General features: G+C 34.1%; 1 protein-coding gene across 4 annotated transcripts in view; it reads left to right on the plus strand.

The window, feature by feature from the left end:
* ADGRV1 (adhesion G protein-coupled receptor V1) overlaps positions 1-26,300 on the plus strand; it is a 564,714-nt gene that overhangs the window by 52,887 nt on the left and 485,527 nt on the right. For 3 of the 4 annotated variants that reach the window (XM_037731465.1, XM_037731468.1, XM_017508574.2), the window contains exons 7-18: positions 1,747-2,312; positions 2,975-3,245; positions 3,606-3,935; positions 9,497-9,673; positions 12,096-12,319; positions 16,969-17,095; positions 17,188-17,373; positions 18,144-18,324; positions 19,060-19,223; positions 20,322-20,445; positions 21,496-21,762; positions 25,622-25,748. In XM_037731465.1, coding sequence (XP_037587393.1) covers positions 1,747-2,312; positions 2,975-3,245; positions 3,606-3,935; positions 9,497-9,673; positions 12,096-12,319; positions 16,969-17,095; positions 17,188-17,373; positions 18,144-18,324; positions 19,060-19,223; positions 20,322-20,445; positions 21,496-21,762; positions 25,622-25,748 — 2,744 coding nt within the window. Of the gene's footprint in view, positions 1-1,746; positions 2,313-2,974; positions 3,246-3,605; positions 3,936-9,496; positions 9,674-12,095; positions 12,320-15,064; positions 15,215-16,968; positions 17,096-17,187; positions 17,374-18,143; positions 18,325-19,059; positions 19,224-20,321; positions 20,446-21,495; positions 21,763-25,621; positions 25,749-26,300 lie in introns of those variants that run through there. The other variant, XM_037731477.1, reaches the window with a different exon arrangement.

Genomic DNA, 26,300 nt, shown 5'->3' on the forward strand with positions numbered 1-26,300 from the left:
GGGTTTCACCATGTTGACCAGGATGGTCTCGATCTCTTGACCTCGTGATCCACCTGCCTCGGCCTCGCAAAGTGCTGGGATTACAGGCTTGAGCCTCCACGCCCGGCCGGGCTAATGTTAAATACCTAAATGGGACAAGAATTCTGTGTTGCAGAACACAGTCCTCTATGAACTTAATGTATTGTGGCCAGTCATACCTCAGCAATAAATAGCTAATTATTTTGGAATAAATCTTATTAGTATTTACCTTACTTAATTCACATTAAATTGCACATCTAAAAGCAGATGAATCTGAATATAACTGGCAACCATACATATACAAACATATAAGCATTTTGTATACCCTGATAATCGATTTTTGTTGGTGCTTTCAATTTTGAGCAAGAACAGTACTAACCCAGAGTAAATATTTTACCATAAAAGCAAAGAAAAATTCTATTGTAGTTGATATTCTTTTGTTTGGATATTTTCAATGTTCACTTTTATGGAAAGGTTTTTATTGTTTTCATATTTCACATTGAAACTACCAAGGATAGAGATACATGATACAGCTGGCTTAATTGGTAAGAAAAGAATGAATCTGAACAATAATGTGCAAGGATGTCCCCCACATGAGCTAAACAAGAGAAAATACGACTTTTTATAGAAGAATCTTAAGTTTTGCCATAAAAGAAAACAAAAAGGAAATAGCTGGGAATTTGTAACCCTTCCTCTACCCTCCTACAAAAATTCTAAAACCAAATCACAAGAAACCTTAAGAGAGGCAAAAAAGAAATATTAGAGGATTAGAAGACATTATTAGAAAACAGTTTTTCTCTTGAAAAAATGTACTATTTGGAAGCATTGATATCTCTAGTTTTTCTGATTCTGGAAGCAAACAAAAAAGACTTTTTGTTTTAAGATCTCAAAGCATTGAATGGGCTATAATTTGGGGAGATGATTAATTATACATTTTGATTATAAATTTAAAAGATCATCAATCAAATCATAACATTCTATTTTTAAGTTAAATAGCTTTGCTTTTTATGTTGCTACTGATGGAGGTAAAAGCATGCATTTTTTTTCACTTTCATTTCTAAAATAGTATGGTAAATGAAAAGCTCTCACAGCACAGTGGAGATTAACCCCAGGATTTCTCCGCAACAGCAAAAAAAAAAAAAAAAAAAATTGCTCTTTAACAATGTCAACATTTGTCCTAGTACTGACTCTTACAGCTTTTTCTCCAGAGAGGCATGATGTGTATCTTGAAAAGCATATGTTGGTGTCATATGTTTCACTCCTGAATTAGCAACCATTTGGAGAAAAACAAGAATAATTCACAAGGAAAACTAACAATTTTATGTAATATTTAATGTACTTTCCAGATTCTTGGGTATTATTACACTTTGAATACTGCTTCTCACCTTACTAACCTGATAAAACTGATAGAAATGTATGTCAATTTTTTTTACTATTTAATCTGTGGGGTTAATCTAAGGACCAGTTAAGGCTGAAAGACATTATGCCTGGAATTCATTACTTGTACCATTGCTTTGTTACATTTTCTTTTCCTGTCTAAAATACATTATTTACCTGTGGAAACTATTTTAGTAATTGGAGACTAAACAAACCTCTCACTTAGCTCCTTCAGTTAAATAATTTTTATTTCTATGTAACTGTATTGAAACATAATGACTTGTTATACTTTAGTTTCTTTGCAGGTGTTTTGGCTGTTGATGTTTTGCCCTGTTTATATTCCTTTAACAGATACCAGAAAATGATGAAATATTTTTGATTCAACTGAAAAGTGTAGAAGGAGGAGCTGAGATTAACACCTCTAGGAATTCAGTTGAGATCATCATTAAGAAAAATGATAGCCCCGTGAGATTTCTTCAGAGTACTTATTTGGTTCCTGAGGAAGACCACATACTTGTAATTCCAGTAGTTCGGGGAAAGGACAATAATGGAAATCTGATTGGATCTGATGAATATGAGGTTTCAATCAATTATGCTATTGTAACTGGGAACTCCACAGCACATGCCCAGCAAAATCTGGACTTCATTGATCTTCAACCAAACACATCTGTTGTTTTTCCACCTTTTATTCATGAATCTCACTTGAAATTTCAAATAGTTGATGACACCATACCAGAGATTTCTGAATCATTTCACATTATGTTACTAAAAGATACCTTACAGGGAGATGCTGTGCTAATAAGTCCTTCTGTTGTTCAAGTCACCATTAAGCCAAATGATAAACCTTATGGAGTCCTTTCATTCAACAGTGTCTTATTTGAAAGGACAGTTATAATTGATGAAGATACAATATCAAGGTATGATTTATTTTAAACATGTTGCTACCATTATTTTAATATGCTCTTCCAAGATTTAAGTTTTGTGGTATTGGATACAACAATGAACTGTTAGAATATGTGTCACTTTCTCTACCATGACTTCACTGTTTTCTTTCTTATTTGGAGTGTAATTATGCAAATGATTGATAGTATAGTAGTTTCTGAGGATGCATTCACATATTTACACTTTCATATTAAAAACGTCTTTTTCCGCCAGCCATGGCGATTCACACCTGTAATCCCAGCACTTTGGCAGGCTTAGGGGAAGGATTGCCTGAGGCCAGGAGTTCGAGACCAGTCTGGACAACAAAGTGAGACTCTGTCCACAAAAAATATATAAAAAGATTAGCTGAGTGTGTTGGTGTGCACCTGAAGTCCCAGATACTTGGGAGGGCAATGCAGGGGGATTACCTGAGTCCATGAGGCTGAGGTTGTAGTGGGCTCTGATCATGCCATTGCACTTCAGCTTGGGCAAGAGTATGACCCAGTCGTAAACAAAACAAAAAGCAAATCAGTTATTCTTTTGTTATATAGATTCTGGTTTTATCAGTGTTTAATGGACAACTTGATATTGGGAAAGCTTATCTCAGGGAAATGAAGTGTACTATGTGACAATATGTATTTCTTTTAAAAAATTTAAGATTTGAAGAAATCACAGTGGTTAGAAATGGTGGCACCCATGGGAATGTCTCTGTGAATTGGGTGTTGACACGGAACAGCAGTGATCCCTTACCAGTAACAGCAGATATCAGACCCAGCTCTGGAATTCTCCATTTTGCACAAGGGCAGATGTTGGCAACCATCATTCTTACTGTGGTTGATGATGATCTTCCAGAAGAGGCAGAAGCTTATCTACTTCAAATTCTGCCCCACACAATACAAGGAGGTGCAGAAGTGAGCCAGCCAGCAGAGGTATAACTCTTATTATGCTTTATGCTTGTTAATATTTCTGTGCTGTAGAAGAAAGAATTTGATCACACATAAATCTACTTTATGTTTAGTTTGAAGGGACAGGAAAAATAATAGTTTCCTTGCTCAGTATTCCTTCTGAAAATAAATATTTTATCCTCTAAAAAATTCCACAAACTATGATTTAGAAACATTTCCAAATCTGTTTTGGTTCTTCTTTTACTCCATTATGTACATGAAGTCATCATTTTTAAACATGAAGTATAAATACATTTTAAAATTAGAATAGCATGGAAAATACAGAGTTTGATAATCTCAGATGTGAGAATTCTATACTTTAATATTTTATTTCTTCATCTGCAGCTTTTGTTCTACATTCAAGATAGTGATGATGTTTATGGCCTAATAACATTTTTTCCTATGGAAAACCAGAAGATTGAAAGCAGCCCAGGTGAACGATACTTATCTTTGAGTTTTACAAGACTAGGAGGAACTAAAGGAGATGTGAGGCTGCTTTATTCTGTACTTTACATTCCTGCTGGAGCTGTGGACCCCTTGCAAGCAAAAGATGGCATCTTAAATATATCGAGGAAAAATGACCTCATTTTTCCAGAGCAAAAAACTCAAGTCACTACAAATTTACCAATAAGAAATGATGCATTCCTTCAAAATGGGGCTCACTTTCTAGTACAGGTACTTTTATGATTAAAATAATCTTAACTTTGGTTAACCTTCACATGTACTAATCTATGTGAAAGAATTAACTAAAAATTATTTTGCTCTTGTTATTTTGCTGTCATTTATATTTTGTTACTAAAAGTTATTTAGGGAGTCAGAAGACTGTGCCTGCTTCTAAGCTATATAAGGATAAATAAGACAAGAATTTTTATCAAAGTTAATATTTTAATTAGGTGACATTAAAAGGACACCAGATGTGAAACGCCAGTCATTCAAGTCAGACTATTATGGATAACATAGTAGAGTAACTTGTAAACTATTACAGGGAGGGCGGGAGAAAGAGGCTAACCTTGCTTTGAATTGATTTGGGAAAATATGACATAGGAATAGGATTTGTAGAATAAATATGTTTTCATAATGAATATTGCAAGATAAATATTTCAGAAATAAAGCAATATGATATATATTTTTTTCTTTTTAGACAGGGTCTCACTCTGTCCCCTAGGCTGGAGTGCAGTAGCGCGATCTCAGCTCACTGCAATCTCTGCGTCCCAGGTTCAAGCGATTCTCCTGCTTCACCCTCCCAAATAGCTGGGATTACAGGTGACTGCCACCATGCCCGGCTAATTTTTGTATTTTTAGTAGAGACAGGGTTTCATCATGTTGGCTAGGCTTGTCTCGAACTCCTGACCTCAGATGATCTGTCTGCCTGGGCCTCCCAAAGTGCTGGGATTACAGGCATGAGCCACTGCTCATGCCTGTAATCAACAAATTTTATAAATACTTTAAAATAATATACTCAAAAATCGATTTCTTTGTCTAGATAGAATCTCTGGACCTTCAACTATTTAGTAAAATCCCCATGACATATCCTTCCATTTTAAATATTTCGTTTCTCAACTTCTGTTAAATATTACTTTTATGGCCAAAGTGTAAAATATCTGTACTCATTTATGATACTATTGTTGTTTTCCATGTGTTGATTGCTTGATACTGAAAATTCAAAATCAATAAAGGATGCTTATCAAATTTGAATTATGTAAATCAGTTAAGTGCAGAATCCGGTAGTGTGAATGGATTGACAAGGAAAGAGCTAAAATCTTATGTCACCATACATTTTGCCAAGTGAAGTATGTAGCAAATGAAATACCGTGTTTCACAATTTTTTTTGAATCATGCCACATTTAAATATATTTCATATTTTGCCTAGATTTTATGATGGATTTATTATTCCTTTCTCTGGAGTTTCTCATTGTCCGTTTTCTATATGTCATCTTCACTACATTATTGAGACCTTGCCGCTGTCTTCCTGTGCGTGTTGAATGTTGAGTTTAGCTATACTAACTGCTTTGTATGCTTGTTTCACACCTGTTGTCTGGGATGGTTTTTACTGAACTCCTGAATTTCCTTGAACTCTTGCGTTTTTCTTTGGGATTATGCTGTAGTTTTGTTGTAATATAGCTACCCTCAAATACATGTGCTGAAAGTGTATATGTAAGGTAAACTTTTTGGGTCTTTGAGCAGCTGAAATGTGAAATTTTAAACTGACATTGATAGTTTGGCTGGGTAGAAGTTTCTAGATTAAAATAATTTCTTCTTCAGAACTTGAACGGTATTGTTGTTAAGCTTCCAGAGTTGCAGATGAGAAATTTGAAGTGAAGGAAATGATTTATCTTTTAGATAACTTGATATTTATCTCTGAAAGCTTTTTGCAGCTGTTCCTTGGTGTTCTGAATTTTGTAGGACTGTGTCAGCACTTGGTAGCGTGACTGTTTTCAGTTTGAAGACTCCTGCCTTTTTCTGAGCTGAGCCTCCAGGCATACTTGTGCTGTTTGCGTATTTTTCAAGGACTTTTGTTCTGTCCAAGGGACTTAGTGGGTGACCTGTTATGGAGATGTAGGATTTCTTAGTAGGTAAAGGACACCTTTTTGTAATATGCCTACACAGAGGGAAGCATTTGTCCTCTTCCCCAGAGCCCTACACTAATGGCAGTAGATCCTGATCTTCATCTTTATTATTATTATTTTTTGTTTTCTTGCATCTCCTCCAAGTGGGAAGATTTTCATGTAATGTGTGTTCTGTCTGTGAGGATGACTCACTCTCTGGAGGACGCTTGGATTTTTCTTGAAGTGATAGGCATATGGAACACGGCTGTATTCACAATTACGTCTGGTTTGTCCTGTGGCTTGTGGATGCCAGGGGGTCTGGATCTGTGAAGTGAAATGCTACAATGGCCAAGGACATGACTGGGTCCCTTGTGAGCATTAAGTTAAAACAACTAGAATGCTGCCACCAGAACACATTTAGAGATATACTTAGAAACTAAAAATAACACCAAAACAAAAAAACTCTGGTTTTATGCCACAAAATGACATAATTTGTTTGCTTTTAAAAATTGATTTTATTAATGTGTAAATGCATCCTGATTTTACCAGTTCACACTTAGGGTAGCGTTTCTCAAATTTCAAGACTCTCTGGGATACAATTTGTTGAGTGGAGTTTCAGAATTTAATGGAATTTTTTGATGTGAGCACTTGTTTGTCTTCTCTGCTGTCAGGATCCTCAGGTTTCAGGATTTCAGAACATTCTCATAAGTATATGTTTAAGGGGTTTTTTTGGGATTTTTTGGTGCCTAGCATTCTCCTTTCTGTTTGTCTCCAGTCTTGCATAATCTACAACTCATACAAGAACCAGATTATTAAAACAAGTGGAATGAGGCAAAGATTTTACACAGTTGCTTTTGCTTTCATAGAGGCCTGGGCATTCTGGCATCTCTAGAGTAGTTGCAGTGATGTGATAAGAGTTTGAGAATTGATGATGCAGAAATGTTGTTATGGAGTTACAGAGAACGTTTTTGTTGTCATGCTAGCTTTCTAATTTCTTTTCTCATAATGCCTCCAAACTAGTCTTTACTGTGGATAGAGACCCTTATATCTGTGCTAATATCAGTATCCTCTGTTAAACTTTTAATCTTTTGAAAAGGTCCAATATTTCTATCTAAGTAGCTACAGAGAATTCTTGTATAAGCACATCCTTATTAGAAACTTTCTACAAGTCAGATATTATCTTAGCTACTCAGCTTCAGTGTTCCATATAAACATACAGAATTAATTTTTTGATGACCCTTGAAAACTAAGAAAAAAGTTGAAGGAGGATGTAATTAATATCTGATTTTTGGTGATCCTGGGTTGGAAAGTTGCACCACTAATTTCACACTCAATTCTTTATATATCTCTCAATATAGTTAAAACACAAAGGTCTTACAGCGCAGTTAATTTAACACTTGTTTGGGGGAACAAGGCATTATTAGTCACTGACACAATTCATTGAGGTTCAAAACAGCTGTAGGTTCTGGAAGGCTGGTTGGAATAAAAGGTTTGTGTATTTTGCATAGTACATAATGGATGAGCAACTCAAGAATAGGAAGCCTCAGCCTCTGCATGCAAAGTTGAATGAAACTAAAGAAAGGAGAATTCTTTGGTCGCTCCTCATTCTTTAGTAACCCTCTCAGCTAAATACATTAGTCTGAGATGCAGCTTTTGGCAAGCATAGGGCTACTAATGTGCTGTCCCAGTGGCAAACTATCTGAAAGTAAAGAACGATTCTTTATGAATGAATAGAGCAATTTGATTTAGCAGATGGAACCCAGACAAAAAAAGGCTTATAGGCTAGGAAATAAGCCATGTACAATTAGCATCTTCTTTTCCATCAGTTCATTTCATAACCATCTATAATTTCTATTTTTCAAAAATACTATAGGATTAATTCTGTAACTTTTTTGATAAATGTAGGGAAATATGACTTATATTTTTATTTCTTTTTAGAAAGCTTTCAGTAAAAATATATCGTTTTTTTTTCTTGATGTTTAGCACAGTATTATCAGGTTAGCTCTTTTTGAATATAAAGCAATGAGAATGTTCATTTACAAATATGTGCTAACTCATACATGACCAGTGTATTTTAGAAATATCTTTGCCTTATATTAATGCACACCATTATATTTATATACCATTGAAATATTTGTATTTTATTTATCTTTGTGCTATTTTGTACGATAAATAAATATGTATGTGTATATATATTCCTTTTCTCTAGAAATAATAAATAGTTAAAGTCACAGTTATGTGACTTTATTTATCTCTACATTTTATTTACATTGTAAAGTAAATGCAGTATACTGAAGATCACAGTTTATTTTATTTGGCTTCATCCATATGCCAATATTTGACAAAATTTATCAATCTAATTTTTTTCTTTTATTCAAATGAATATTTACCAAACCAAAATTGTTTACGTCTTTCTACAGTATATGATTTTTAAAGCAAAATGTGTGACACTTAAAAAACACCTTTACTTTTACTCATTAAAATGTACTATTCATCACAAAGTAGGAGGGAAATCAGTACCAGTCCTGTCCACTTGCGGAAAATCAATTTAAATCACAGGTTTACTGGTGGTTGCTTAGTGTCATCACTTCAGCACTATAAAGCCTAACAGAGAGTTCTAAAGAGTGGGAGAGACAGGTTTTATTAAGTTAAAAATTGCATCTTATTTTAATAACTTAAAATTCCTATTGTTTTTGCAGTCCTGTAATGATTACCTATTCCTGCACTCTTGAAGCGAACACTGAGAGCATTGAGAAGTTAGATTTTGAAAAGTTGGAATATTTAAGATGTTGAATGTTTGTGATTTATCAGAATTCTTAATAGAGCTCAGATTGTGTAGAAGGGAGGAATTAACAAATATTTATTGTGAAGCTGCTGCAGTTTCAAGTCTATGTCAAGCCTGTGTCATGTATTGGGAAAATGCTGAAAAGGACACAGAATCACAAGAGCTCTACAGACCTGTTGGGAAGTAAAAATCTGGAATACATCAAATGATCATAAACCAGCAATTTGTAAAATTTGTAACTACAGGGACACTATATGTTATGCTTGCATGTTACACATTGCAGTTCATTAAATATAAAGATGCATGAAGTTATAAATGGAGTTCTGAGTGGTCTTCTGATACCGGATTTTGTCTGGAGGAGAAGGGAAATGGGTGATGATTGGAAGTGTGGATCAGTGGAAGACAGGAAGGTGATATGGACAACTTTCTGATATTTTGCTTTAAGGACAAGGTAGTTAGATGTAGGTTGCAAGGAGCAATAGCAGGTGGTGGCACTGGTGATAATACCAGTGAAGGGGCATGGAAGAGAGATAGTGATTTCTGTTTTGGACATTGTATATGTAAGGTGTTTGTGTGACATTTATACGATGTCTGGTGGCAGTTGGTTATAAAGATTTAGAATTAGAGGGAGAGATGCAGAGATTATTAAGGAGAGGGCATAAAATTATAAGATAAAGGAGCTAGACAGACCGCTTGAGAATAATAAAAATTGAGGGGCAGAAATAGCTCCAGAGGCCAGCGAAGGAAGTGGAAAAGGGATGGTGAATTAAGGAGGAGGAGAATAACGTTGCCAAGTTATTGGTGACCTCTAACTATGCTTACTTTGTCGCCCCATGCTGTTAAGCCTTTTAAAAAATTTACCCTTCTATCAATTCTTATTACTTTTTGTTTATTTTTTATTATAGTTGGAAACTGTAGAGTTGGTGAACATAATTCCCCCAATCCCACCCATAAGCCCTAGATTTGGGGAAATCTGCAATATTTCTTTACTGGTTACTCCAGCCATTGCAAATGGAGAAATTGGCTTTCTTAGCAATCTTCCAATTGTTTTGCATGAACCAGAAGATTTTGCTGCTGAAGTGGTAAGTAGGCTTTTTCTTATTGATGGGGCCTAAAATAGGATTAGCATATAGGGTTAACAGATCTTAAAAAGCTTCGTGGTGTCCAACAAGCTTTCCATATGTCGTTCGACATAGGTAACTAATGAGTATGTAATTTTTCCATCCTCTTTTGCAATATTAGATAGAATGAAATTAGAGTTAATTGCTCAGAGTGAGTGTAGGATATTTTGATGTGACAGCTTTCAGATAGTTCTGTGACATTCGATACAGTGGTAGCCAAACATAAACTTTTTTTTCTTTTTCTTTTTTTTTTTTTTGAGAGGAGATTTCACTCTTTCAACCAGGCTGTGCAGTGGTGCGATCTTGGCTCACTGCAACCTCCACCTCAGGCTCAGTTGAACTTCCCACCTCAACCTCCCCAGTAGCTGAGACTACAGGTGTGTGCCACCACTTCCAGCTATTTTTTTTTTTTGTATTTTTAGTAAAGATGAATGTTTTGTCATGTTGCCCAGTTTGGTCCCCAACTCCTGAGCTCAAGTGGTCCACCTCCCTTGGCCTCCCAAAGTGATGGGATTATAGGTATGAGCCATCGTGCCTGGGCTATAAATCTTTTTTTTTTTTTTCTTAATAGCCAAGACGTGGTACCATAGGTATGCTCGATGTACTCCATTTCTGAGCATTCCATATGTTTGGGTTGGAGTGATGTGGCCAGCTTGGGCCTTAATGCTTGATAGTCGAAATGATGGTGGTAAAGTTGTGGAATGCTAAATCTAAGAATTTTTAATTTTATATATTTCTACATTATGTATACATTTTTACATATAGACATATAAAAAATTCACATACACAGCACCCCATCCCTCCCCTTGTCCCCACCACTACATACCCTGGTTGAATTTTTCCCAAACTTCTGTCTATTTAGGGATGGCTCTTCCTTCAGCCTTAACATTGCCTGAGTCATAGTCTGTCCCTGAGACCTTCTCCAAGTCCCCCAGACTTAAATTTGACTTAAACCGAGTTGAGATTTAGATCAGAAAGGAGGAGAGTTTTTGTTATCAAAGCTTTATATTAAAATATGGTGACCTCAATTTCCGTTGTATATTAGCTTCTATAAATGGACAGAGAAGTTTCATTTTTCAAGATGGTTTTGATTTTTCATGCTTTTTTTCTGAATACACTCTTGTCTAAAGGTTAGTTTGCTCTCAAAGAGTATATTGCTTTTATTTATCTTAGAAAGCTGTAAATTTACCATTTCATATTTTTTCCTTAAGAAAAATTAGCTTTTAGGAAGGTTTGGGCTCCTTGAACCTGCATTCTTCGCCTCTTGGGAAACAGCAGAAAAACTAGGAGTTTTCCTTTGTTTGTCCTGGACAATGCCCACTCCCTCGAGGTGATTTAGGACCCAGCTCTCTGTTACTTCTTTTGTCTTCCCTAAGAATCTTTCCTCACCAGTTTCGCATTCTGACCATTGTAAGTTGAAGTAGCAGAATTATTAATGGTGAAAATATCTTGGTTTTTTTCCAAGATGAGTTTAAAGGGCAAATTAAGAAAAAAAAAAAAAGAGGATACTCCTCTTTTAGGAGCATAAAAAGAATAGCGTAATCTACCATTAAATATTCCTTTATATTCTTCTTTTGACAAAACTTCATCATAATCTGTAGTGATCCTTTTATTATATATTTTTAAAGTGTACTGTCCTTGACTGAAACTACCAAATAGTTTGTTTCAGAATTATTATAATAGCTTCCATTTATTTAGCTTTATACTGTAGAGAGGCACTGTTCTAGATACTTTACTTAAACAACTCCTAATCATCACCACAAACTTGCAAAATAGGAAATCATTAGCTTTATTTCATATGAGAAAATTGGGATCAGAGAAGTTAAGTAACTTGCTCAAGGTAATCCACAGTCATGATAAAGTATCTGATGTTTTTTTTCTGTGGTATTTGTCCTATTAGTTAGAAACATTAAAAAATTTTTTTTGCCCCATCACTTAGGATGTATTTTACATGACATATAGTTTTCCAGTTTTAATCACTGGAGCTTATTTTTCACTTTACATTGTGATAGCAATTCTATTTTCAGAGAACCTCTAATGGAAATTTATTATTTAGGAAGATTACTCAATGTTTTTCACAATTCTATGTCTTTTAAAATATTTGTCTTTTATTAAGACAAATCCAGATTAGACACATTTTTGGGTGAGGGTAATTTTGTATGTAAATTTGATTAGCAAAAATTAATACAAATATGTCTAAGTTTATTTCTATGCTTAGAGGATCGTTTGGTTGAGTTTTAATGCATTTAATAGTTCACTTCTCTATGTAGAATACATATGTTCACACACTAATATATGTACAAACTAATAGCAGTAGCACAGCTTATATAATTTGTGAGCATGTATTTTAGAACAAATTGTCCTGTTCTTTTCTTTTTATAAGGTATATATACCCTTACATCGGGATGGAACTGATGGCCAGGCTACTGTCTACTGGAGTTTGAAGCCCTCTGGCTTTAATTCAAAATCAGTGACCGCAGATGATATAGGTCCCTTTAATGGTTCTGTTTTGTTTTTATCTGGGCAAAGTGACACAACAATCAACATTACTGTCAAAGGTGATGACATACCGGAAATGAATGAAACCGTAACACTTTCCCTAGACAGGTAATAACCCATTTAGGTATATTCAGTAGCATGTATGTTTGTGTTCTCTTTAATAACTTTGATTTTTGTTTTATTCTTTTTTTCTATATAAAGTTAAAAAAAAGCAAATAGGGTCATACTGGCCTTCAGACTTTTTTTGTTATTTATTGATGGCTTCTGATTAGACTATGAGTGTAATTATATCCTTCAGTGAATTTTTACCCTGCTATTTCTTGTGAAGAAGCTCTACAGAGAGAATTTATGGAAGGGATCGGATAAATATGAAATGTAGCTAATATTTTGTTATATTAAAAGAAAAAGCCCCAGCAAATCTAAAATGTTAGGTTAAGCAAACAGTTCTGCTGGCTTTATGCTCAACAGAAAAGAAGATTAGAGCTTGGGAGTAAAAAGAAAACATTAATCTTCATATAATGAAATTCTCTTTTTTACACAGAACTTAAACATTGATTTTATGACTATTTTCTAAAGAATCAAAAATTGCACAAATTTAAGAGATACCCTTATAGTAATAAATAATAAGAATTGACCTAGCATTTCTCAGTGGGTAATTTATATTAAGAAAATTTCACAATCTCTCAAAGAGCTTTCTTTCCCCAGTAATTCAGAAAATTCTCTATAAATATATAAAATACTGTGTTTAGTGATTTAATGATTTTAAGAAATCAGAATCAGCCTTCTCTCTAACACAAGTCTCTTTATGTGAAAGTTGATGCATATTAGAGAAAGTTACTGTGACTTGAGGGCTTTGTGCAATTCATATTTAGAAACAACAAAATTAACAGATAAATTTAAGGAACATTTTGTGTTATATTATTCAGTACTAAAGTAGTAAAAGTTATTTTATATAATCCCTGGATCTCTCTATATCACTGTCTTTTAGGTTTTTCTTTGTAGGCATTTTGTCTAAACACATTTAAAAAAATCTGATGAGTAACTGATTTTTATTTTTATGTGAAAGAAAAATATGGAATGTAGATAATAAATTATTGAATGTCCACTGTTCCTTTTGCTTTCCTTCAAAACCATATTGTGTTTACTTACTTTCTTACATGAAGTGTAAAACAAAACAACCATAATCCCAAGCAAACAAAAACACCCCAAAGCAAAAACCAATTTACAACACACACACACACACACACACACACACACACACACACACACACACACAGGCTAGATAACATGATTTTAATATATGTTTTAGATTTAAATCTTAAGAAAAGGCATTTCATACAATCAAAAATCAGTAAAATCTAATGAAAATTGGAAATTATTTTTTTTCATTTTTGTCTTTTTTCATTAAGTAAAGCATTAAGTCTAAGCATTCAGTGGACAACCTTGAAAATAACTAAAGAAAAAGAAGCCGTGATTATAAACCAATGCTGTAGTAATCCACAGAAACTTTGTTAGCTGACAGTTAGTACTCTCAACTAAATGTTTAAAGAATTATTTAGATTATCCATCTGCAAATTGATAGTGACTATTCTTTATATTCTTTCAAAATATTCATTTTTAACCTTATCATGTAAACATTTTAAATTAAGTATAATTTTTAAGGGTTTCTTTTGTTCTTACTTTTTTTTCTGCCTCCTATGGGTAAAAATAGTACATAAGGAAGTACAAATCATAAGGTAGAAAATTTCAGAAATTATTGATTCTTTTTAAATAGAGAAAATTAATTCAAATGTATATTAAAATTGTTTTAATTTGATTAGTAATTGGTGCATACTTGCATTATCTCAATTGTGTGTGAACAAGAATGAGAAAATTTGAGTGTTCAGACACATTTAGTTATGTAAAATAAAATCTAGATCGCATATTTTATCAAAAACTTCCTCTTAATTTTGCAAATTTTTAACAAAGTTTGAGTGAAAGAATAAATGAATGCTACTGTGATTATAATAAACCCCAATATTGCAATAAAATAGTTAACAGTTTATTGTGATAACAGTTTATAATTTTCTGTCAATGTCAAATCCAAGTTCAAATTCTCTGTATTTCAACTAACTTTAGACAAAAGTTGCCCTGGTACTAAAAAATTTGTGGTGGTTTCAAATACCATGTTGGGTAAAAATATTCTATTTAGTTTTCCTCAAATCACAAACAATTTCATTATGCCAGTTTATTTCAGAGAATTTGGATATATGTGGTATATAACCCTGTATTTATAAATGATACATTTGACTTTAAAAATGAAGCTCTAGGGCTCTACATTTTGACATATTCTTTCAAGGCTGTTTGAAAATGATAAACAGTGGGGATTTGGAAAAGTGTTTTGGTTTCCTGATGCAAAGTTGTATTTAAGTAATATTTGGCATAATTAAATGATATAATTATATGGCTTCTTCAGTATATTCCTGTGCAAATGATATAAGATATACATTTCTCTAGTTACAGAGTTTTGTTTTTTCTGACTCAAAGAACAACTGGCTTTAGATCTGAGACTAGAGGTTTTTATTTTTTTTAAACCTAATTAAAGCTACTAAGTAATTACAAGCAGGGCTGAATGAAATTTGTTCAGCTGCTGCGGTTTGTGAGCCTGCACAGTGCTTGGCAGGCCCAAGCGCCTTGGAGGAGGCCTGGAAAGGAATGTCTTGAATGGGTCTTGACATGCTAGCTAGCCATGGGGTCTTCTTCCATAAGTGGGAACTGCTGAACCTCTTGCTAGCATTTGTCAATAGCAAAGTATTCAGGGTGCAGAGTTCCCATAAAACGAACATTACTAGCTCTTGGGAAAAAAAGGAAGGCTTTCTTTAGCTTTATTTTTCTCTTGCCATTCTAAATTTCTAGCAGTATTAGTGAGATTTTGGCAAATGATACCCTGCCTCCTTTTCCCCCCTCCCACACTTCTTTCTGTGTTGACAGGGTAGAAACTGAAAGGTTTGTCGTGTATTTTGGGTAAGTGTATAAAATAATACCTTGTTTGTGGTGATTTAGTATTTTGTTTTGCAAGTGATCATTTTTGGACAAAGCTGCTCTTCTGCATGATTACAGGTCTTGGGAAATTTTGCTTGTCCACCTGGATGTGCATGCTTTGTGTGCAGTTTCATTTTCTAATGATAAGAGGAGTTTACACAAAGTTATTTATTTTTGGTCCTAAGAGTTTTGCACTGCGAATGCATTTAAAGTATTTGTTAAGAAGTTTGACAATTAGTGCAATCACATTTAGAGGATCTTAAAATTAACTTTCCTTGTAGGTACACATAACCTCAAGAATAATTATTGTGCTGTACTTCTGAAATTTTTACCCAACATCTTTTATGAATCTTGTAGCTGAACAGAGAAGTAGCAATCAATTATCTGAATTGTTTCATTGGTTTTCTGAGTACATCCAAGATACAATTTCTTGCTTATATCTCAGAGCTGTATACAGAACTTTTCAGAATTTGCATTTCACATAAGGGTAGCATATTTTAAGTAAGTGTAAAAATAAATTTGTTAATGTTCAGAATGGATTTTTATATTTTACATTCTGATTAGTTTTTTGTTTCCTGGCTTATGTGGATATAAAAAATTTTAATTAATGAGGCTATTGATGGACAAATTTGCTATGAAAATCATGATTCTTTTAACAATACAAAATGTCTCTCCTATTATTTAGACTCTCTCTTCTGTGGCTATTAGCATGCTAGATATTATCAGATTTCTAAAAACTGGGAAGCATTGTTAATTCAGACTCTCTGTTAAATAGGAAGTGAGCTTTTTTTTTCCTACACATTTCTGCATACGAATTGTGGTTTCATTGTGATTTGAAGTCTGAGCATGAGTACATTTTTGGTTCAATAGGAGGTGACATTTGGAAAGGTTTAGAGCAGCCTGCAGGATTGATAATTCTTAAGAGCCTGCTGGCTTTTAAGCCCTCAGAGCCTTGCAGTCCAAGTCCCTTTGATCATTCTAATTATGGTCTGAATGTTAAAACCAGAAATAAAAAAAAAAAAAACATACTGTTTTCATATGTTTTTTAGAGATATGTAGGAATTGGTATAACACGTCATGCATCTCAGATCTATTCTATTCTTGTTTTTCTTATATGCCTACATTTTCTTTTACACTAGAAGAAAAAAAGCATGGGTTTAAAATTAAAGAGAATAGAAGGCATTTGAAACCACAACGTATTCCTAAAATATAATCATAATTGTGTTTATTTCTTTTATCAGCGTGGCTTGCTTTAGTCCATTTAGTTATCTAGCTATTATGTCCTCTATTCAGTTAGTATAATCTTATGTAATGAGTTTAAAAAATAAATTCAAGTGTATGTAAAATTGAAACAATTATGTTTTAAGATATCTTCTAACTACATGTTACAAATTAAATTTTTCTAAAACTGGGATCAAATCTGCAAATTTTGATACTTTATATAAATAAAATATATTGAGAACCTTTGGTTACAATATTCTTGGTGTACATATGTAGTGTTTAGTAATAAAAAAAGATATAGTGAATTCAGAAATAGAAGTTCTTTCATAACTGTTTTGAGTAAAACTCTTTTGATTTTAAATGATTTCAACACACATAAATGCATGTAAGGTCTAATTCCTAATAGCCTTCCTTTTCATTATCTAGAAGAGATGTAAATACTGCTTTAAAAGCCTGCAAAATTCAGAAGTAAGCCTGTAAGTAGTGGTTGCCATTTTTTCCTCTGACTTCTCTAGGGTTAACGTGGAAAATCAAGTGCTGAAATCTGGATATACTAGCCGTGACCTAATTATTTTGGAAAATGATGACTCTGGGGGAGTTTTTGAATTTTCTCCTGCTTCCAGAGGACCCTATGTTATAAAAGTAAGTATGGAAAAAACTTCCATTTATTCCCTGCTCACAATTTCAGAAGAATGATCTCAAAGGATTTCAACTTTTGTGGATTTTTTTTTAAGGAAGGAGAATCTGTAGAGCTCCACATCATCCGATCGAGGGGATCCCTTGTTAAGCAGTTTCTACACTACCGAGTAGAGCCAAGAGATAGCAATGAATTCTATGGAAACACGGGAGTGCTAGAATTTAAACCTGGAGAAAGGGAGATAGTGATCACCTTACTAGCAAGATTGGATGGAATACCAGAGGTATGGGATTTTATTTTTTCTTTGTATTTCTCTGTAATATTGATAGTATTTGGCATATTATGAATATAAATATTTTGAACATTGGCAAGGAGACAGTAAAGAGGTGGGCAAGAAAAGATTAAGAAGTACATAGATTTGGAAAATTTTTAACAAAAGGTTAAAAAATGAAGACTCATTCAAATTAAAATGGTGTATTTTTGTCCCACATAAAAAAATACCATATAATTTTAGACTTTCAGTGTATGATCAGTTTTCATCTCCCTTTAGCTTTATTCATGTTAAGGCTTCCTTTAGGTAATATGTATTGACTGAACTTTTAATGATGTGATTTTAAACTGAAGAAATTCTGCTATAGAATTACTTTGTTGAAAAAAAGAAATTTGAGTTTTATATTAATGGAACCAAGTATAGTTCCATTATGTTTACTCACCAATGCATGTGTAGCTCTTAAATTAATTTTATTTTATTCACTCTTGTAAGTTTAAATGACTAGATCATCAGTGATAACATTCAGTTTTCTTATCATTTCAGAGTATTATCATTGTTTCTCTCTGTCTCTTTTTGGAGAATGTATACATATTTCTGGTGTCTCTCTTAATTGACAGGAGAATGTTAATTTTTTAAGGAATAGTATCACCTCTTTTGTCCTTTTAGTGAGTTATACATTTCTGAAAATTTGAGAATATAATATTCTTGAATATTTATAGTTTTTAATTTGTTTTGAAAATGTCAACTTTATAATTTCCCCACTTTTGATGCATTCATTTTAGTTGGATGAACACTACTGGGTAGTTCTCAGCAGCCATGGAGAACGGGAAAGCAAGTTGGGAAGTGCTACGATTGTCAATATAACGATTCTGAAAAATGATGATCCTCATGGGATTATAGAATTTGTTTCTGATGATCTAATTGTGATGATAAATGAAAGCAAAGGAGATGATATCTATAGTGGTAATTTATTCTGTATCTTATATTGTATTTCTGTGTACTGAAGAAGAAATATATATATATATATATATATATATATTTTATTTCTTTATTAGCTAGTTATTTCCAGTTGCTCACCCTGCCTTAGAAATTCCACATAGTGAAGAATTTTTTTTGGAGTCATATTTAGGATCATGATTTATATTTCTTACATAGTATTGTGATGGTACTGATGACTTCAGTTATATTTTGATACTAATTAAACATCTGCAGTGCAACTCAAACACCCAAGCACAAGTCCATCCAAATAGGGAGAACCTTAAAACTAAGAACTATTGCTAGGGAACTATTGAGGTAACAGAAAATGATAAATATTTTATTTTTAGAGCAGTGTCTATCTGGGTAAGGAAATCACACTTGAGCTGGAAGCTTTCTGTAACTGCTTTTAGCAGATATCCTTACAGGACTTTATGATAGGTGTGCCTAATTTATTATCATTCTGTTTCCCATGCCAACTGACTTCTGAAATCCAAAACTAGAAAAGATTGAGTCCATTTATTCTATTAATTATATACCTACAGAGGGAGGAACAGGCTAATATATTTTTATATGTACCTTAAAAGCTGTGTTAAGCAAATAGTTGGCATTTATTAAAAAGAAGTGTTGTTTTTATTTTTGTTTATTTGACCAATTTCTTTACTCATCATTTTAAAGTTTAGTTATGTATTCATATATAATAAGTATGTTTCTATTTTGCAGCTGTTTATGATGTAGTAAGAAATCGAGGCAACTTTGGTGATGTTAGTGTATCATGGGTGGTTAGTCCAGACTTTACGCAAGATGTATTTCCCATACAAGGGACTATTGTCTTTGGAGATAAGGAATTTTCAAAAAATATCACCATTTACTCCCTTCCAGATGAGGTAAATATTGCATATAACTTTCTGCCTTACTTGTGGTAGTTGCTCAATAATAATTTTTTTATTAAATAATTAAACACCTGGTAGTATATTTTGTGATAAAAGTTTGTGATAAAGAACTCAGGTGTGACAGTGTCTGACCGTAAGCCAAAAGCTCAGTATTATTTTTTTGTTTCTCTGAAGGCATGTTGAACTCTAGAACTGACAGTGGTCAGTGACATTGCTCATGTATGCAGTATCAGGGATTCTTAGTTGTGGAAGAGGTGAAGCCCTCGGCTTGTATTTAGTCCGTTTGAAGGCAAGGCCATCTATCAAGCGTTCTATGGTTCAGTCTCAGCATCAAGACACGGGGCCATATGAGTCATGGACCAAACATGGTGTTTTTTCTTTCTGATAGTAAAGAGAAAGATCTTAGTAACAACAGGGAGTAAACCTGTCTGTGGAGAGCGGCACTTAGAACAGCTATGGAGGCTGGTCCCCTTTCCCTCAGACCCATTCCTCAAGAGACAAAATTCTAACACCTTTCTGTTTTGTTTGGGGGAGAACACCAGTTCAGAGGGATGAAGTGAAAAATAAACTGTTCACCTGGGGATCCATTTAGGCTCAGAAATATGGGGAATCAAATCTTGTTAGGGCATGGAGTAAGGCCTGTATGACCTATGCAGGTGAAACTTTAGTAAGCTTTGTTAAGAGGCCTTTTGAGCTTGCTGAGCTTTAGTTACTATGAAAAACTCTGCTCTAAGTGTTCAAAAAGTTATTTTTATGTTTCATCTTAAAAATCAACATGTTTCCCATTTTCCTACAGAAATAATATAACCTCTGTAGTATATCTGTTTTTAGCTTATATAAGGTAAAATATCTATATTTCCATTAAATTTCATAGTCTAAATAAAGTGGCTGTTTGTATGAATGCAGATGAAAATAGTTTTGGGGGTGGTCTGAGTTTTATCTGAGTATGTTAGGGAAGGTTTTGCCTCAGAAAAGGAAATGAATAATAGTAGTATTAATGGTGCTTTTTAAAAAAACTCAATAATTTAAGAATATATAATATAATTTATATGTATAAGTCACCTGACTTAAAACATGTAACATTTTCCAAAGATTCCAGAAGAAATGGAAGAATTTACCATTATCCTACTGAATGCCACTGGAGGAGCTAAAGTGGGAAACAGAACAACTGCAACTCTGAGGATTAGAAGAAATGATGACCCTATTTATTTTGCAGGTGGTATTGCTATCTTACTTGAATGAGCTTACATATTTCTTAAGCAGTGTATATATATGTATACACACACACACACACACACACACACACACACATAGCAGTTTTTTTCACTGAACATTTTCAATAAAGCGCAATTGATGCTTGTTTAAATAGGATTTTATGATTCATTTGAGGTTTGTTATTTAATCTATTCGAAGTTTTAACAAATACTTTAAAAAAATTTCTGAAGCAAAGGAAAATAAGTACTGTTTTGTTACCATTTTCCCCCCTCACATTTATGAGTATTTTCTTTCTTTTGTGCAGAAAATAACGCTTCTCCATGTGATTCTTCTAATACACAGTCTAGCTGGTTCAGGGCAAGATTATGTATTAGAAGGACCTGAGTATTATGCCTAATGGATGGCTATGTAGTATAAAAACTAATGTTTAATGGAAATATTAATTAAAGTTTTTTCATTTTGCCACTTTAACACTTTATTTAGAGCTGTCTTTTGCTACCCGAAGCATCTTTTAGTTTTGTTTATGAAACGGTTTATGTCTAATTCTTTCTTGAATCCTTTTTGTCATCTATACATAGGTTAATTTACCAAATGCAGGAATCTTTTAAACCTTTTATATTTTATTGAGTCACATTCTTAACCTTCAGTTAATGTGTACTTAATGGAATTAGCCTTGTGTTCAAGCTTCTGGTAACTGCTGTGACAAATATAAAACATAAGACCTCTGGGCCTGTTCTCAAGGAAGTTAAATCGTCAACTTGGAAATGAGATTTATGAAATAATAGGCAAAGGATTTGAAATAGCATGCAATTTGGTGACCAATTCAATGTTGAAGATAATGAATTTTTTAGGAATTAAGGCAAGAGGACAACCATTGGCTGTTGAAGTAATCAGAGGGGACTCATGTCAGAGTTGGGAACAGAGCTAATTATTTTAGCAAAGACATGGTAGAAGGCTTCTCTCATGGAGCACAGGGAGAAGCACAATGTGATCTGAAAATATGTGATGGAATCAGAAAAACTCATGTGTTCTTTCTTTCTGGATATTTCAGAACCTCGTGTAGTGAGGGTTCAGGAAGGTGAGACTGCCAACTTTACAGTCCTCAGAAATGGATCTATTGATGGGACTTGCACAGTCCAGTATGCTACCATGGATGGGAAGGCTACTGCAAGAGAGAGAGATTTTGTTCCTGTTGAAAAAGGAGAAATGCTCATTTTTGAGATTGGAAGTAGAGAGCAGAGCATATCCATATTTGTTAATGAAGATGGTATCCCGGAAACAGATGAGCCTTTTTATATCACCCTCTTTAATTCAACAGGTAAGTAAATTATACTTTTTTATGGCAGATCTGCCACCATGCTTTAATAAGGTGAAATTAAGCACTACTGTCCAATAATGGGGACGAGCAGGGCCTAACTATATTTGTACTGTTCAAGGGCAAAATTGTTTCATTGCTTTCTTGAGAAATGGGGTGAGGAATATATGTGTTGAACATTTATGTATTTAGCATACCTGATGGCATCCTTTTAAACCTTCTCTTACAATGTGGCACAAATAGAAAATTCTGATACACAAGGAAGTGAATTCTTACTGCTAAAAGTAACAGGCCTTAGGCAGTTTCCCTAGGCATTGCTTAGTCACCCAGCCACTTAAGGGATGGGTATCCTGTAGCATTTTCCCTGAAGCAGGGTGCTGGCACACTTGGTTGGGAAGCTTAATTCTGTAGGCAGCTAACCTCAACTGTTTGATAATTCTCTGGAACCATGGCCAAAATGAATGACAATTTGCAAGGGAAAAAGATGTGCTTGTCCTTCTTCTCCATACTATAAATGAAACAGGATGTTTTGACCCCACTCTTTGGGATTTGAGAATGTTTGGGCTCTTTCATCCGTAAATTGGAAAGGCCTATAGCTTCTCTTGATATTTCTTTTTTTTTTCCCCTTGAACCTTTTGAGAGTAAGTTAAAGATATGATGCCCCATCACCCTGAATACAATAGTGTGTGTTCTCCCACAGAGATGACGTCATGAGCTCTAATGTTTGCATCAGGTCGCTGTGGTGCCCTACCTGCCACCCCCAGTGGATTGCCAACATTGTGTTCCACCTTGTGCCTTTTGGACTGAAAGGTTTAGAAAGAGAAAGAGAAAGAGATCTCTTAATTACTGTTTTAGCTGTGTTTTTCATTCTCCCTATCTCTTTGACCTTCTTGATTGCTGTCTCTCTTTCTATTCCCCTTCCTCTTTTTCTCCGCCTCTCATTTTTCACATAGCTTAACTAAGAAAACACACAAAAAAGTTAAAACTAAAAACTATTATCTTGTGAGGAAAATTTGACTTTGTAGGAAAAAGCCACAAGGGCATGGCTGCCTTGGTGGCTCATACCTGTAATCCCAGCACTTTGGGAGGCCAGGGCGGGGGGATCACGAGGCCAAGAGATCAAGACAATCCTGGCCAACATGGTGAAACCCCATCTCTACTAAAAATACAAAAAAAAAAATTAGCTGGGTATGGTGGGACATGCCTGTAGTCCCAGCTGCTCAGGAGGCTGAGGCAGGAGAATTGCTTAAAACTGGGAAATGGAAATTGCAGTGAGCCGGGATTGCGCCACTGCACTCCAGCCTGGCGATAGAGACACCGTCACAAAAGCAAAAACAAAAACAAACAAACAAAAAGCCACAAGGGCAATTTCACAATTGCAATAAACATCTTCAGATCTTATGTAGACTAAAAATATTTGGCGAATCCAATCATGAAATTTAAATGAAAGGAATTGCTACAGATAAAAATAATTTTAGTGAAGTAAAAGTGGAAAACAAAGTTTTACTGTGAAGTAAAAAAAGTGATGACGGAGTGACAATATCTTAATAGAATTTACTCTAGAAATACTTGATGACATTTATCAGTGTGATTCTGGTAAAAATTTTTATCTCAAAAAAGTCACTGTGGTTAAACTATCATTAGGAAAAAAATGCCAATGTGGTTAAATAATGAATGAAACATTCTGAACCTCTTGTGAAGAGTATGGAAATTGACTTTTTAATTTTTTTTTTGAGATGGAATCTCACTCTGTCACCCAGGCTGGAGTGCAGTGGTGTGATTTCGGCTTACTGCAACCTCTGCCTCCCAGGTTCAAGTCCTGCCTCGGCCTCCTGAGTAGCTGAGACTATTGGCTGGCACCACCACACCTGGCTAATGTTTGTATTTTTAGTAGACACAGGGTTTCGATATGTTGGCCAGGCTGGCCTAGAACTCCTGACCCCAAGCAATCCACCCACCTGGGCCTCCCAGAGTGCTGGGATTACAGGTGTGAGCCATTGTGCCCAGCTGGAAATTGGCTCTTGAAAAAGAGTTTAATTAGTTTTTTCTGTGAAATATGTCACTGCAGAAATATATATATACATATATATGTATATATATGTATATGTGTGTATGTGTATATATATGTATGTGTGTGTGTGTGTGTGTGTGTGTGTGCGTGTATGTGTGTGTGTGTGTGTATATCATTTGGTTTTGAGAGAAAGAGAGAGGGAGAACACAAGATGTGATTGGGTTATTGGCCTATGGTATGTGTGTTACCTGTACTGCTGTTGCATTTGACTTTAATATTTTTTCAGAAATGATGGCATTTGAGAATCCATTTGCTTTAGTTAAGAAGGCTCAGATGACAAAAATCTCTAGAACTTGTGATAGCTCTTTTCCTCTTTTTCTTTCCTCCATTATGATATGGAAACATCAAAGACTTGTGACGCCCATGATGGGACTCTGTAGAGGCAGCATCTCTGACATGACCTAGCGCTGGCAGTGGCTGTTTAGGCTGATACTTATCATTTAGAGCATATGCTCTGATATTGAATCAAAGGATGTGGCCATCCTTCAAGCCCTTGTTAAATATTCCCAGTTCATCTAATAGAGAAACAGAATGAATTTTCAGCACCACCTGGGACATGTTGCATTACAAATGCACGTGATAATAGAACCCTGCCAAAGTTAGGTTTTATTATTTTTGTTAGATTTTATTACATGCTCTTTATTTATTGTCAGCATTTTCTACACAATGATTTACTATTTTTATGTCTTTTTTCTATTGAATTTTCAAGTGAAGCTGAGTACAGTAATATATTTGTATAAATTTTTTGATGAGCTGGTTTGCTATATATAATTTGTTTCTATAATTTTAGCTGTAGGTGTTGTATACATCTAATTTTGAAAGTGTTAGTTGCATCAGTTCATCAATAAATAAATTCTGTGCACCAGTTACTGAGCATCTATTATTTTCAGGGCATGGAATTGAATAAGAATCATTTGTCCAAGGACCATATAGTAAAATTTTGTGTGTATATCTGTATGTATATGTGTGTCCCAGTATAATATGATCATTGTTATGATAGACTGACAAAGAGCAAAGTGCCATAAGAGCACACTGGAGAGGCGCTTTGCTTAATTTGGGGATTCAAGGAATAATTCCTGGAAGACTTGTTGCATGAGGTGGGTTTTCAGGAGTTATAAGTTAGGTGAGTGAAGATGGGAAGGACTTGCTCCCCTATGCAACAGCTGGAGTAAAGATGAAGAGATAAAGACCTCAGGGAAGTAGCAGTGCTAACATGCTGTGCAAAGAACTGGAGTAGAAAGGAAGCAAGCTCAAAACCGTGGTCATTGCTTTGTTCTATGTAGAACCAGATCAAACTTCACTGCCTGAAGGCAGAGATGTAAAGGGGAACGCTCAGGTCAGTGATTCCAGTGAACATGGACAGTAGTATTTTTATGTTATCGAGTAATCCTTTATTAGTTTCATGAAATAAAAGAATATCCCTAAAAAATTTGAAATTAGAAGAAATTATATTTTTGATTTCTAATTAAGCTATTGAAGCTATATTTGTATTTGAAGAAAAGTGAGTTTTTCAATAAAATAGTTCATTTGTAACTAAAAAACAAAATAGGAGCTATTTTATCTTGAATTTATGTAGCCATCTCTCTCTTTGTATGTATGTTTGTATATATGTGTGTGTACATAAACATCTTGGAAATATGGAGCAGTATTTTGCATTTGTTTGTATGACCTGCAGTGAGGAATTCTTGCTAAAAATTTGAGCTGAATTATAAACTTTCTTAATTAAAATATATATATTTAATAGTAAGTTAGCTACTCTCTGTTATTTTGACTTTTCTGTTTTTAATTTAGGTGATACAGTAGTATATCAATATGGAGTAGCTACAGTAATAATTGAAGCTAATGATGATCCAAATGGCATTTTTTCTTTGGAGCCCATAGACAAAGCAGTGGAAGAAGGAAAGACTAATGCATTTTGGTAAGCATATTTAGAGAAGGCAAATTTAAAATTGAATGAAATAAAATAAAACCATTAAGTATGTGAAAAACTAAAATATTGTTAATCCTTTAAAATTTAATAATTTAAGAATTGAGTAATTTCAAAGTTGGCTGTCTGAATGAGTGGTAAACTTTGTTTATGCTGTTGCCACTTATCTTAAAAAAAACAAAAAACAAAAAACAAAAAACTTCAGCTGTCAAGCAGAAATTATTCTCCCCACCTCCCTCATTCAAACTTCAATCCTTCACGAGACTGAGAAGCTTGAATTATCCAAGATCTTTAGGAACTCTTCTCTCAGATGATATGTGACTGCTTCCACCCTGTACTTTGCTTTGGGAAAACTTTTGACAACTGTCATGTAGTATTTTGTGATGGAGCTTGGAAGTTATCTTTCAGTTTGGATTTGAAGGCAAGACTTTTAAGACTGCTTCTCTTTATTAACGTTCTACCTTATTCTTCTCTTCCCATGAAATTCTTCATAGTTTGCTTAGTAGAACTAGCTGGGTTGTTTATTGAAAGATGATAGATAGT

The sequence above is a fragment of the Cebus imitator genome, unplaced genomic scaffold (assembly GCF_001604975.1).
Source record: "Cebus imitator isolate Cc_AM_T3 unplaced genomic scaffold, Cebus_imitator-1.0 Scaffold16, whole genome shotgun sequence".
Classification (NCBI taxonomy): Eukaryota; Metazoa; Chordata; class Mammalia; order Primates; family Cebidae; genus Cebus; species Cebus imitator.